The sequence below is a fragment of the Terrapene carolina genome, unplaced genomic scaffold (genome assembly GCF_002925995.2).
Source record: "Terrapene carolina triunguis isolate 2854851 unplaced genomic scaffold, T_m_triunguis-2.0 Scaffold25, whole genome shotgun sequence".
NCBI lineage: Eukaryota > Metazoa > Chordata > Testudines > Emydidae > Terrapene > Terrapene triunguis.
The window spans coordinates 2,575,600-2,590,274 of NW_020664376.1; the positions used below are offsets into that span (position 1 = coordinate 2,575,600).

The 14,675-nt window shown below is 44.6% G+C and overlaps 1 protein-coding gene across 1 annotated transcript in view; it reads right to left on the reverse strand.

The window, feature by feature from the left end:
• LOC113406304 (E3 ubiquitin-protein ligase HERC2-like) overlaps nucleotides 1-14,675 on the reverse strand; it is a 216,767-nt gene that overhangs the window by 176,729 nt on the left and 25,363 nt on the right. The window contains exon 3 of the mRNA XM_026650394.1: nucleotides 12,477-12,591. Within this exon, the coding sequence (XP_026506179.1) occupies nucleotides 12,477-12,591 (115 nt within the window). The remainder of the gene's footprint in view (nucleotides 1-12,476; nucleotides 12,592-14,675) is intronic.

Genomic DNA, 14,675 nt, shown 5'->3' on the forward strand with positions numbered 1-14,675 from the left:
GTGAATATTGCTTAATTTACCACCTGTCATACCCATAGGGTAGCTCAGTTAATGATGGAATAGACCCAGCCTTGTGTTGCATGCGCTATTCCCCCGTTGAGGAGGCTGTGCACAGTTAGGTTTTGTGGCCCAGAGGCACTCATGATCAAATGTGATATCAAGTCACACTCCTGCCAATGCATCCTTCTGACTTTAACCTTTTGGGTTTCTCTTTCGAAGGGCAATTATTTTTAAAAAGCTATGCCAATAGGATGGACAATATCCTATTCAGCATTTGAGAAACTTAGAAGCAATGCAAAAAACTGCTTTGCAGCATGTAGGGCATTACTTAACATGACATTTTGTCATGGGCAGGGCAAATTCAGACAAGTGTGTGTTAGCCTGATGGACGTCTTTCAAGCCTTGGCTAAAAAACGGGGGTACTTCTACCAGGGAAAAAATAGAGGCCTTACACTGATAGCTCGGTATTGAGCCAGATACAATAGCAGGTATATCACTACTCCCTCAGGGTAAGCTTCAGCAGCTACTGGGCTTGATTAGGAGAGGTACAGCAGCTTGGAAAATTACATTCAATGAGCTACAATCTATTATTGGGCATCTTAACTGCGTTTGTCAAGCAGCAGCCCAAAGGTGGGCATTCTGCATTCGGCTTGCAGCGGCCACCACAGGCATAGCTAGATCTCATTTTATGAGTTACTAGCGAGACAAAGGAGGAATTTGAGGATGTGGGAACAGTTAGATCCATTTTAATGGAGTGTCATTGTGGAGGGAGGAATGGATATTCAAGGCTGATTTAAAGATCCACTGTGATACTTAAGAGGTACAAATTTGGGAGTATTTTACCAAGGCAGGTTGTGCAGACGGAAGTGGCTCTCCATCTAGATCAGTGGTCACCAACCAGTAGATCACAACTGACTGGTCAATCATGGAGCCTCTGACAGTCAATCTCAGTCTCAGTCTAGGATTGCCAACCCTGCTGCGGCCAAACCAGTAGATCGTCCGCTAACAGTCCAGTGGCACAGCGGGGCTAAAGCAGGCTCCCTGCCTGCCCTGGCCCCACATGGAGGCAGGAATTGCCCTCACCTGCAGGCACCGCCCCCGCAGCTCCCCTTGGCCGGGAACAGGGAACCATGGCAAATGGGAACTGCGTGGACCATGCCTGCGGATGGGGGCAGCAGGCGGAGCCACCTGCCATTCCACCCCTCTCTCCAAGAGCCGCTGCCGGACATGCTGTCCACTTCCGGGAGCGGCGGCCTTAGCCCCATTGTGCCGGCGACCGGCTGGAACCCACACCCCAACATCCCCCTCCAACCCCGAGCCCCCCCCCCGCACCCAAATTCCCTCCCAGAGCCTACACCCCCACTTGCACCCCAACCTCTGGCCCCAACTCCCTCCCAGAGCCCGCACCCTGAACCCTCTCCTGCACCCCAACCCCAGGCTCAGCCAGGAGCCCCTCCCACACTCCAAACCCCTCGGCCCCAGCCCAGAGCCAACACCTCAATCCCCTGTCCCAGCCTAGTGAGAGTGAGTGAGGGTTGGGGAGAGCAAGCGACAGACGGAAGGGGGATGGAGTGAGTGGGGCGGGGCCACAGAGAAGGGGAAGGGCAGGGGTGGGGCAACAGTGTTTGGGTTTGTGTGATTACTGTTATTTCTACATTTTCTTTGAGATAGATCCTGTGTTGCACTTAAATTCAAACAGTGATCCTGTGCTTACAGAGATTGGAGACCACTGATCTAGACAGAAAAAGGGACAGAGCAGAATTTAACATTTCTGGAATTTTTTCCAATTTTGGTGGCAGTGGCCATTTGGGAACAGTTTGTTAACAACAGGGTGCGCTTATGGTGTGACAACACGGTGGCGGTACATGTTATCAATCGCCTGCCCTGCAGATCACACTCAAGTTATGAGGCTGGTGAGGGCATCTGTACTATAATATTTAAGCATTAACACCCGTTTCCTCTTCCAAACATGTTCCCAGGGTTGATAATGGCACAGCAGATGCATCGTCTCGTTTTCAGTTGGACAGATTTCAGGAGCTGGCAAGGAACCCAAATAGATGCCACTAGCACTACAGACCTTTGGCATATTATGCCTGTCAGCGTAGTGCAGAGCTCAGTGGCTCTGTGAACACTGCAAAGCTATTAGAGACGTTTTAACAATTTTGTGCAATTTCAGGAGCGGGAGGGCCTGTCACCTATATGGCCCATTGCAAGGAAAGGGTGCTGTAGTATAAGGTGTTATTAGCCACCTGGCAACTGGCGTCATCAACAATCTCCACTCACCTACTAGGCCTTACATTTGTCAGTAGGCTGAATGATTGCCCAGATCCTTGTAGCGGATTTTTAATTCTGAGGTTTCTAGCAGACTGATTGGAAACACCAGCCCCAGGTGTCATCCCACCGCTTTTAATATGCTTAGGGATCGGGTGCAGCTCCCAGAGCCCATATGTCATCGTGGACAAGCGGTGGCCTTGTTTAGGGCTGCATTTCTAGTAGCATTTTTTTAAGCTCTTAGGATCAGCGAACTAGTACCTGGGTCCTGTAGGGATTCTTCTGGATGGGCTTTGGAATTGAAGGATATATATTGCAAGGGGCAATCGGTGACATTAACCTTGAGGAGGTCAGAGATGGATCAAGGAGGCTGGAATGAATCCATTATTTTAGAAGGGTAGCAAGTCCAGGATCTTCCCTGTGGAGGGCCTACTTGGCAAAAAGGGCAGGGAGGTATAAGAACGGCCATACTGGGTCAGACCAAAGGTCCATCAAGCCCAGTATCCTGTCCTCTGACAGTGGCCAATGGCAGGTGCCCCAAAGGGAATGGACAGGTCATCATCAAGTGATCCATGCCCTGTCACCCAATCCCAGCTTCTGGCAAACAGAGGCTAGGGACACCATTCCTGCCCATCCTGGCTAATAGCCATTGATGGACCTATCTTTCATGAATCTATCTAGCTCCCTTTTGAACCCTGTTATAGTACTAGCCTTCACAACACCCTCTGGGCAAGGAGTTCCAGAGGTTGACAGTGCATTGAGTGAAAAAATACTCTTGTGTTTGTTTTAAACCTGCTACCTATTAATTTCATTTGTATTGCATTACAAGGAGGAGAAAATAACACTTCCTTATTTACTTTCTCTATACCACTCATGATTTTATAGACCTCTATCATATCCCCCGTTAGTCTCCTCTTTCCAAGCTGAAAAGTCCTAGTCTTATTAATCTCTCCTCAGATGGAAGCTGTTCTATACTCCTAATCATTTTTGTTGCCCTTTTCTGAACCTTTTCCAATATCTCTTTTTTGAGATGGGGCGACCACATCTGCACGCAGTATTCAAGGTGTGGGCATACCATGGATTTATATAGAGGCAATATGATATTTTCTGTCTTATTATCTATCCCTTTCTTGGGGTATGGGCCCCTCTTGATCATGGTGATTAAAGTCCCCTCACAACATACCAGTTTGTTACAGTTTTAAGATCAGAACTGACAAGGTTGGAGCTGCCAGCACACAAAATCAGTTCCCGTTCATTCAGGATCAGGGCAGCAACAGCAGCAGCCCAGCTAGGTCTGGGGAGCTAGTGTAATCCAGGCAACTGGGCACTGGCATTCTGAACTATACAGAATGTACATGAGACTCCAGGTGAGAAATCAGTGTTAATTTTCCCCAGCATTAATTCCAGATGCTGGCAGACACGACAGGCAGATGGTGTCGTGGATCTGTGGGCACAGTATAGTTTTCTGGGCCGACAGGCGGACTTCCACGTTGTCTGGAAGTTTGCAGCTAGGCCTCAACGGTGAAGCAAGTTCTGAGCTGGCATGAGAGAAAGGGCATATTATGCGACCAGCTGATGCCACTTCTGTACACCATGGTGGCCCATGAGCAAGTACCAGATTTGATTGTGGTTCTCCTCAGGGGAAATGATTTGAGAACATGTCAAGGGGTGGACTTAATGCTCAGAATTAAGAAGGACTTGGGGCAGATCCTGGAACTTTTTCCAGGAGTAAAAATTGTTTGGTAGGACATGCTGCAACACAAGGGTGTGAACGCTCCCTTGGGTTGACAAGGCTAGGAGATATGTGAACAGGGAGATATGCCTCCATGCCATCTATGAATCTGGCTAAGTAAATTTCTCATTCAGACATAGCACCAGTATTATTCAGGGAAGATGAGGTCTACCTGTCAGTTTGGAGCTGATGCATTTTTGGCCAATATTAAAGAAGACATTAGTAGATGTCTGGGAACCCAGACCTAGGTATGGGGGAAGAGGTAGTCACGGTAACTGCTAGTGCCTCTTTGCGGCAGATGTCCAGTGTATGTATTCCAAAGGGAAGGGATATAGTAATCAGAAAAAGTGGACTGGTAAACAATTTAAAGGAGGTTTGGGGGGTGGGGGGGAGAGTTGTTTTTGTTTTTATTTAAAGGAACACAAACATGATGCTTCAGGGCTCCTATGGCAGGGAGTCAACTCCCTGGTCCCTTATAGCCTCCCCTTAACCCTCATTCAAAATGGAGGGCAGCAGCAGGCTGGCTGGGGACCAGGATGAGTATAGTGGAAGGGCTGACAGCAGCACCCCTCTGCCCTCCCCCCCCTCAAATTACCAGCACTGTACATATTTATCTGCAGGATACTCCCAGACATTGACAAATAAAGTTGCGGCCTAATTAAGCTACATCCAGCATCTCCTGTCATACTTCCAGTATAGTCAGAAAAAGGTGTTCAAGAACACTCAAGGAAGACAAGGCCATTGCAGAGAAGATAAGTTAATTCTTTGCATTGGTCTTTGCTGTAGAGGATGTGGGGGACATACCCACATGAGAGCTATTCTTCTGCGGTGACAAATCTGAAGTACTGTCCCAAATTAATGTGCCAGTAGAAGAGGTTTTGGAACAAAATGATAAACAGTAATAAGTCACCAGGACCAAATGGCACTCAGCCAAGAGTCCTGAAGGAACTCTGATATTGAAATTGCAGAACTATTAACTGTAGTATGTAACTTATCACTGAAATCATCCTCTGTACCAGATAACCAAAAGGTAGCTAATGTAATGCTGATTTTTGAAAAAGGCTCAAGAGGAGATTTTGGCAATTACAGACTGGTGAGTCTAACTTCAGACTGGTAGAAACTATAGAAAAGAACAGAATTTTCACCAAAACATGTTTGTGTCTGATGAGTCAATGAGGCTTTTGCAAAGGGAAGTCATGCCTCACCAAGCTATTAGAATTTTTGAGGGAGTGAACAAGCATGTGGATAAGGATGATCCAGTTAATATAGTGTACTTGGATTTTCAGAAAGCCTATGCCGAAGTTCCCTCACCAAAGACTCTCAAGGAAACTAAGTTGCCATGGGATAAGTGGGAAGGTCCTCTCATGTATCAGTAACTGGTTAAAAGACAGGAAACAAAGGGTAGGAACAAATGGTTAGTTTTCATAATGCAGCGAGGTGAACAGCGGGGTCCCCCAACGGTCTGTACTGGGACCTGTGCTGTTCAATGTATTCAAAGCAGTACAAAGCAGACTGTCAGGAGTTACAGAGGGCTCTCACTATACTGGGTGACTAGGCCACAAAATGGGAGAAGAAATTCAGTGATGATAAGTGCAAAGTAATGTACATAGGATTATTTTTTCCAAACTATACATATACAATGATGCATTCTGAATTAGCTATTACCACCCAAGAAAGATCTTGGAGTCACTATGGCTAGTTCTCTGAAAATATCCCCTCAATACACAGCAATGGTCAAAAAGGGTAACAATATGTTAGAGAATGATAGAAAATGTGAGAAAATATAATGCCACTATATAAATCCATGGTATTCCCACACCTTGAATACTGTGTCCAGTTCTGGTCACCCCATCTCAAAAAGGATATAGTGGAACTGGAAAATATGATCTAGGGTATGGAATAGCTTCTTCATGAGGAGAGACAAAAGATTAGGTCTATTAGAAAATAGATGACTAAGGGACGATACGATAGAGGTCCATAAAATCATGAACAATGTGGAAAAAAAATGAAGAGAAAAGTGTTATTTACTTTTTTCCACAATACAAAAAGCAGGGGTCACCTGACGAAATTAATAAGCAGCAGGTTTAATACAAACAAGAAGTACTTTTTCCGCACATTGCACAACTAGCCTGTGGAATTCACCACCGTGGGATATTGTATAGTTAAAAAAAAAAAAAAAAAACCTGGATAAGTTCATGGAGAATAGGTCATCAATGGCCATTAATCAAGATGGTCAGGGATGCAAACCCATGCTCGGAGCGACCCTAAACCTCAGACTATCAGAAGCCAGGAGTGGAAGATCGGTGGATAACACCCCATAACTGCCCTGGTCTGTACACTCCTCCTGAAGCATGGTACAGGCCACTGCTGGAGACAGGATATTGGGCAAGATGGACCCAATGTCTGACCCAGTATGGCAGCTCTTATGTTCTTAGATGCAGTGCAGATATCTAAATATATCACCTCAATGGTTAAAGGGCAAGAATGTTGCTCCGGCTGGCTGGAGCAGTTAGCCAACATTTTGGACCTTGCAGGATTGTTTCTGTTAGGAGAAAGGGGTGTTACGAGTCAGGTATATTCTTTGGAACAATACTCTTTATTTACAAAAACTGCACATAATGTCCTGTTTCCCAGAAATCAGAAGAAAAACAGTGGGCAGTTTCCTTGATCACTTTCCCAAGTATGCTCCTACAGACAATTCAGTGCCTAAGGTGCTCTCTTTCTCAGCAGTCTTTCAAAGCCACACTCATGACTAGCTTCTCTTGATGTCTGCTGGCTTGCTTGCAAAACTAACCTCTGAACTGCATTTTTCACCAGTCCCAGGGAAACCCCTCAGACCACACAACTTAGCCCTGCTGAAGATTCACCATGTAAGTAGTCTCCTATTGTTTCCAGCTATTGCTACTTAAAGGAGTAAGTAATTGCCCCTTCTAGCAGGAGGTAAATGTGGTTCGCACAGTCATCAGCTTTAACCAGATCTGAGATTTTCTAGACATCAAAGATCCTCTTGATAGCCGCTATTAACACCTTCCAGCATAACATTACATACTGCATACAGGACAGGATTAATCTTTTTTGGGCCCCACCTCCCGAGACCCCACCCGCCATTCGTACGGGGATGAGGGGGCAGAGAGGAGCAAGCAGAAGGCATGACCTCAGGGGGGAAGAAGACAAGTGGAAGGGGTGCAGGCACCAGGGCCCGTTCTCACGGCACCATTGGCAGCATTGTAAACCTGGTACTGACTGTATAGCTACATTACAAGTTACCAGTGCAAATGCATACTATTTGTATTGTAGTTTAAATACATATATGCAGTTATATATCACATTTCTCAAACAAGCAAGTTAATGAACAGTCAAATGGCCTAACATATCTCTGAACTGTCATGTGGGCAACTTAGGTTTGATTGCTGGTCCTTAGAATAGAAGGGGCTAGAAATAGAAGGGGCTAGAAATACTAAGACGTGCACTCAGCTGCCTCCTCCTTGAAGAGTGCCCAGTTAAGGGAAAATGTTGATTTAAATGAACCCAGTCTAAATCAACTATAAGGTTGAGTGTCTTGTTTAAATGAGGGGATTTAAAAAGAGTTCTCAAAAAGAACTCACACACACACACACACACACAGGACCAAGGTCAAAATATGAGGTAACTTCCTTCACAATATATGTTTAGGGCCCAAAAAAAAAAAAAAAATCCACTTAAAACAAGAAGGGAAGGATAAGAGGAGTACTAAAATAAATTCCTATGGAGGAGTATTTTACCTAATCTGTCGGGTCCATGGTGAAGTGCTTCAGTTATTTCTAAAATGGCTTTTACACTGAAAGCAACTATGTTAGCATAGAAGAATGTTAAAACATCCTTAACCAAGTTTTTGACATGCCCAAAATGTCTGATTTATTCTGTTAAACAACTAAAGCCAAGAAATGGAGACTGTTCTTCAATGAAGCTCATACTTTGAGATGACCCTGAATCCCTTCCTTCTCGTTACTTAACTCTCAGTGTTTATACTTTTCTTCAGAATAATTCTGCTTTCACCACTTATTCCCTCCCACTTTTTCTAGTTATGTTGACATAGATCAATTCACAAACTGATGTTTGGTAGTCACTAAACACTCGTTATCTGCAATACTGATCAGCAGCTTTTAAATGTAATACAGTTAAAATGAGAAACCACCATCTTGCAAATTCAGCACACGATAGAAAAAAAAGGTACCCAGCTTTATACAGAGCCATTTCAGATATCCTGACCATCATCTAGACAACACACAACTCCATGCAAACCCTTCTCCAACATCTATAGACAGTTGATTTTGCACACTAGCATCATATACTGCTCTCCAATTACTGGTAACAATACCCATTCTCCTTCCCCTTTAAGCTTCTAGGCTGTTCTGTAACTCTTATTGGTTTCCTGAAGAGCCTTGATGTTCTTCCTTCTTAAGGGCAGGTCTACACTACGGGGCTAAGTCGACGTAAGTTACACAGCTCCAGCTACGTGAGTAACGTAGCTAGAGTCGACGTATCTTAGGTCAACTTATAGCAGTGTCTACACCATGCTGGGTCGATGGGAGAAACTCTCGCGTCGACTTACCTTACGTTTCTGTTCCGGTGGACTACTGCAGTCGAGGGGAGAGCAATCGGCAGTCAATTTAGGTGGTCTTCATTAGACCCGCTAAATCGATCCACAGTAAATGGAGACAAGCCCTAAGTTGTCCATACACCATTTGAAATTAGAGTAATATATCTACTACCAAAGTCTTTCAAAATGTTATGTTCATGTAATTACTTCAGAGTGAAAAAGGAATCAAAAAAATTAACTAGGTGTGTGAGTATAAAGTTACTCAAACCCTTGGAAGGGTACATAGTACTTTCTTTCTGCCCTTTCAGAGGTAGAAGGCAAAGAGGATGTAGTCTACCATAAAGCCTTCATCAGCTCTAGTATCGACTCATTAATTGACATAGTGACCCTGGAGGGACCCACTGATGGTAAAATGTCAGCCAGGCACTATGAGGACTCCCTGATCTCTTTGACCTGTACACCTAAGTCTGCAGCCACTCTCTAACAACAACTAATAAATTTTAAGAGGAGAAGGGGTGCAGAGCCCGTGAGTAAAAGGTGCCCTCATCTAGAAGGGCTAAATCTAAGTATTCACAGTGTGGGGAAGATCTGGAAGCTGAGGGCAAACTCCACAAATTCCAAAATGGTCCCTGACCATGGTAGGGCTGATCCAGTACCGGTGCCAGAAGCCTGGTAAAGGGCAGAATGACACTATCATAGCAGGCTTCCCCTTGGATGGTACATGGTAGACATCTGTCCAGGAAGCAGGCAACTGCAGTACTGGAAGTTGAATCGCTGGCAGAAATGGTACCAGTGCCAAGGGATTGGACTTCTTTCAGGAAGACGACACTGGCACCAAGAGGCAGAGCAGGTTTCTTGCCACTTCAAACACCTCCAGGCTAGCTGGCACTGAGATGGTCTCTTGTTGCTTTGCTGAAGAAGTTGACAGTGCAGCTTCAGGCACCAGGCTCAGTGACCCCTGTGGCGCTGGAGCAGACTGTGCTGACTTAGGCACTGGTTAGGAGCAGTAGTCCATAGGTTTCAGGTACACTGTACTCTACTCCTTCTCAACCATCTTACCAGACTTAGACGATGGAGACCATCCCCTGAGCAGTGCCTCTCTGCAGCTTAATATTTCTTCCTCAGTATGGGTGAGGGAGAACAGTGCCAGGATTCCACTAAAGCTAGAGGGGCACTTCTCACTAAAACTGCAGCACTTAGCACCGAGTCAGACCAGAACAGCTCCAATGGTAGCTTGAGTGCCGCCGCCATCAATGAGAATTTCAGCCTAGTCTCCCTATCCACCTTCGTCCTAGGCCTGAACTCCCCGCAAATCTGGCACTGGTCCTTCATGTGTGCTTCTCCCAAGCACTTCAGGCAGCTATTGTGTGGCATGCTCACCGGCATAGATCTGGAGCAAGAAACACACAGCTTGAAACCTGGTGACTGGGGCATACCTTGGTACTGGGAATAGAAAAAGAAACCCCAAACAGGGAAAACAAGTAAAAAAAATAATTGTTTTTTTTTTTTACTATAACAGTTAAACTTACTATCCTAAGAACACTAAAGAGTAGACTAACTATAGAACCTGTTGGATAAGCTTTGCTGCACAGCCTCTAAGAAGTTGAGCTATCAAATAGGAAAGCAGGTGGCTTCCCACCATCAAAGCTAACAATGCAACTATCTACTGCCATCCGAGTATCCAAGCGCATCGGAGCCACTGAACATAGTTAACACAGCTAGGTCAGGTGAACAAGAGAAGAGCGGGGGGCCTCATCCACCAACAAGATCTCTTTCCAATGCAGACAGCTGGGCCAGCTACTGGGCCAACCTGTAGAATACTGCAGCATCAAATGCACTTGGTTTGAACAGTAGTAGAAGGATCGACACCCCACAGCAAGTTAAGGATCAACACCCCACAGCAAGTTATTGTGTAAAGGATTTTTGAGATCTGACAGCCTTTCTGGAACCACCCACAGCAATGATTACATCTGGATTTGACCCTTCGGTTGGTGATGCAATGTCGTCAGCCTACTTCCAAAAAACACTATATTCAGACTTTCAAGAAGTTATGGAGAAAAGAGGCAACCCACGTTATGTACCAAAGACAGGACAAAAAAGCATAAAGCTGATTATCTCGCATACCACAGAAAAATCTGCATACATTGACCCAGAATTCTTGTTATCCAATAAATTTTTCATGAGACGTGAAAGTCTAAGAAATAATAGGATATTACAATTGTGACAGAATATACCCGCGTTCACACCCTACACATTATTGTAATAATGTTTGTACAAGGTATGCCTTTGTGGCATCATTTAAAAACTCAACTTGCTGATCAATATCCTTGCAAAATGCACATAGCAGCATTATATGTAAAGTTATGAACATAAACGGAGATCATGACTAAAAGTAGGTTTTCCAGGTAAGTCTGGAGAGTGACCAAACTAGTTCCTCAGAGACAAGGGGCAAGTAGATGCCTCAGCCAGATGTAAATAAGGCTGATGGACCATTACCTGCTAAGTGGCCATTCTTTGGCAAGAAAGGGGGCAGGGGCAAAAATCTACTTTTTAGCAAATAAACAATATGGCGTTTCCTTTCACAATGACTGCTTGTTGCCTTCCTCCCAGCTGGAAATGTTTTCAAGAGGAAGACAAACTATAAAAAGGAGTAGCAAACACCCCAAGACATCCCTCTCTCCCACTGCCCACATCATTCTCCGCACCTGAGAAGACAAAAGGAAACAGCCATTGGATTCTAGGGGAGGAGTCCTGACCTGACAATTTGGTCAGTAATCTGCTAGACCATGTGGTGAGAAAAAGTTTGCTTTGCAACTAAGATAGTTTCTTAAGTAGACACTGGTAAACGTTTTATCTTTATTTTTCTTGTAACCATTTCTGACTTTAATGCCTCTTCACTCATACTCACTTAAAATCTTTGTAGTTAATAAACTTGTTTTATTGTTTTATCTAATCCAATGTGTTTAAACTCAAGTGTCTGGATAACTTCTTTAAATAATAAGCAGACATTATTCCCTTAACAAAATGGAGGAACTAGAACTGCTGGTGCAGGAAGTGAAACCAGACATTATAGATATGGGCAGTGTTTTCCAGCAATGAAAACAGAGTGATTTCAAAAATTTTCAAAGCTGTATATTCCAGAAATTTCAGATATGAATTATTTTAATACAAAAAGTACACGTATTGACAAACATGAGCAATATGTAATCCTTTACAGCATGAAAGTGCACTTGTGGAGGGGGCAGGAGCCAGCTGTGTGCAGGGGAGGGAGCAGATACTGGGCACTGAGGGCTAGAGATAGGGGAGGTGCGTGGGGGAGAGGCACTGTGGATGCTGCCGAGAGCAGGTGTAAGCACCGTCCACTCTGCAGCATGGCGAGGGAGCCTGGCGCCCCGCTGGCATATGCCCTGCCTGCCCAGGAGAAGCTCCGTGGTGGTTTTGTCGAGCCCAGACTTGTGTGAGGAGAGGAGAAGTTGGTGGCAAGTCTCAACAGCAGCCAGCCTCTGCCCTGCGCCGGGGGGGGGGGGGGGAGAAGAGAAGGAGTAACCCCACACACATTGCGTCTGCCCTGCACCCTGAGGATGAGGTTTTTTTAAAACATTATAATTCTTTTACTATGACAAGTCATCATTTCTGAAAATTAAGGTCTCCTCTGAGGCCAACAGAGAACGTTCCTAAAAGGCCAAAAAAAATCAATGGAACAGATTGGAGGAAGCAGTAGCCTATAAATCCTAGTAAGTAGCTCCCTCCTATTTATTCAAGAGCAGTAACACTATAAAGGGAAGTTAGCTACATTTGATTAAGAATCAAGAAGGTTTGTAATATTACAAAATCAGTGCTTAGGTCACATCATCAGGATGAAATTTATAAAAAGTGGGGGGGAAAAAATCTTACCTTTTCTTAGAGGTAGTTCACCACTTTGTGCTAATTCTGTTCCAGTGTATACAATTTCTCCATCTTTCACCATTTCATTCCACAAGCCACAGAGTCCATCTCGTGTAAAAGCAAGCTGTTAAAAATAATTTTAGATAGTAAGTTATGTACAGCATTCCCCAGACTTGCCCGCACCATCTCAAACAAAGCTTTTGAAATCATGGTCAGTACTTTCCTCAAACCAAAAAAAAAGAAAGAATATCACAACACACACTTATAATTTAGTTGTCCTAGAGATAGAGTCTTTGAAATCTTAAAGCAAATACAAGGTTTGCACACCACACAAATAACTTTCAGATGACTTCTAACAGCATTACAGAATTTGCTTTCAACCACCCCGCTAGGTCTGCTCTCTTCAGGATCAACCTACTTGAAGGAAAAGCTTCAAAATGCATTAGAATATTGACTTCAAATAAATTCTAGCATTACACTTTAACCAACCAGAACATGAAACAAAACTTATCAACTAGGCAATATGATTCTGAAGAATTATAGGAAGAGAATACTTCAACATGAGGTTATAGCTAAGAATTATATATTGGAAAAGCACTGCAGATTATTTAAATCAAAATATCCCTAACAGTTAATTTGAAGATGTTTGTGTCAACACCCAACCTGTAGTGGGAAAAAAGGTAGCAATCATCTGGCACATCTACAATATTGAAAAGAGGGCAATACTTCTTACATTTGATAGTTTTGTTCCTCCCCACCTGACCTCCTCCCTGCCCGATAGAATTGTGAGCACCGAAGCATGAAAGAGCAGAATCCACAGCTGTCAACAGCAAAACACATTCAAAGGAATTCTCAAGCTTTGTACTAGCTAAGCAAGACACAGTTTAGTACTGGCCTCAGCATAAGCCCTAACCAGGGCACGTCTACACTACAGAGTTTTGCCGATGCAGGTTACGACGGCCTAATACCACCGCAGTTAGCATATCGCTTGTTCCCATGCATACTTGGCTCCTTGTATTGCCACTTCACATACTCCTCAGGAGTGCACCATGGGTAGGTATCCCATTGGTGTATCCTAGGTATCACCACTGTCCAGTGCACTGGCTTTTGGGAAGTTTTGGCAATGCACGGTGGGCAGAAATGAGTCACACAGGGGTGACTGGGAGGTCAAGTTCCCACCATGCAACCTTCTCTATCCCATAATTTTCAGACCTATGTTGAAAATCCCACCAACCAATGCCTGGCTTGTTACTGTTCTCCATCTCTGACAGAAGCATGGAGCCTGCACAATTCTAAACTATCGTCATGAGTGTTGCAAGCACAGGACATATCATCCTCCAGTATTGGCAGGGCTGCAAGAAGAGCTGCAGGAAAAAAAGTGACAATTTGCTGGTGGGCAGATTGCTGTGGCACATAACGAGGACCAACTCAAAGTAGTTGGCATTCAAAGAGCAGCTGCAAATGGTGGAGTGCCACTTCTGGGCCTGAGAAATGAGCACTCACTGATGGGATCGCATTGTAACATGGGCTTGGGAAGACAAGCAGTGGCTGCAGAACCTTTGGATGGATAAGGCCACATTCCTGGATCTGTGTGCCAAGCTCACCACAGCTTTCCAGTGTAGGGAAACCAGAATGAGAGCTGCACTAAGAGTGGAGAAGCAAATGGCAATCGCACTGTGGAAACTTGCAGTGCTGGATTGCTACCAGTCAGCAGGAAATAATTTTGGAGTTAGAAAATTCACTGTGGGGGCCACTGTGATGCAAGCGTGCAGGGCCATTAATCTATCAATCAATTATCATCTGCTATGCAGGACTACAACGCTTGGCAACATGCAGGATATAGTGGATGGCTCTGCAGTGATAGGGTTCCCAAACTGCAGTGAGGCGATAGACAGTACACACATCCCAATTTTGGCACCAGGCCAACTTGCCACTGAGTCCATCAACAGAAAGGGCTATTTTTCTATAGTTATTCAAGTGCTGGTGGATCATCAGGGGCGCTTCCCCAACGTGATTGTGGGCTGGTGAAGGAAGGTGCAAGACTGCCGCATCTTTAAGAACACAGGACTCTTCAGAAAGCTGCAAGCAGGGATGTTTTTTTCCTGACCAGTAGATTACCATTACTGAAGTTGAAATGCCAGTTGTGATCCTGAGGGACCCAGCCCATCCCTTACTCTCCTGGCTCATCAAACCATACACCAGCCATTT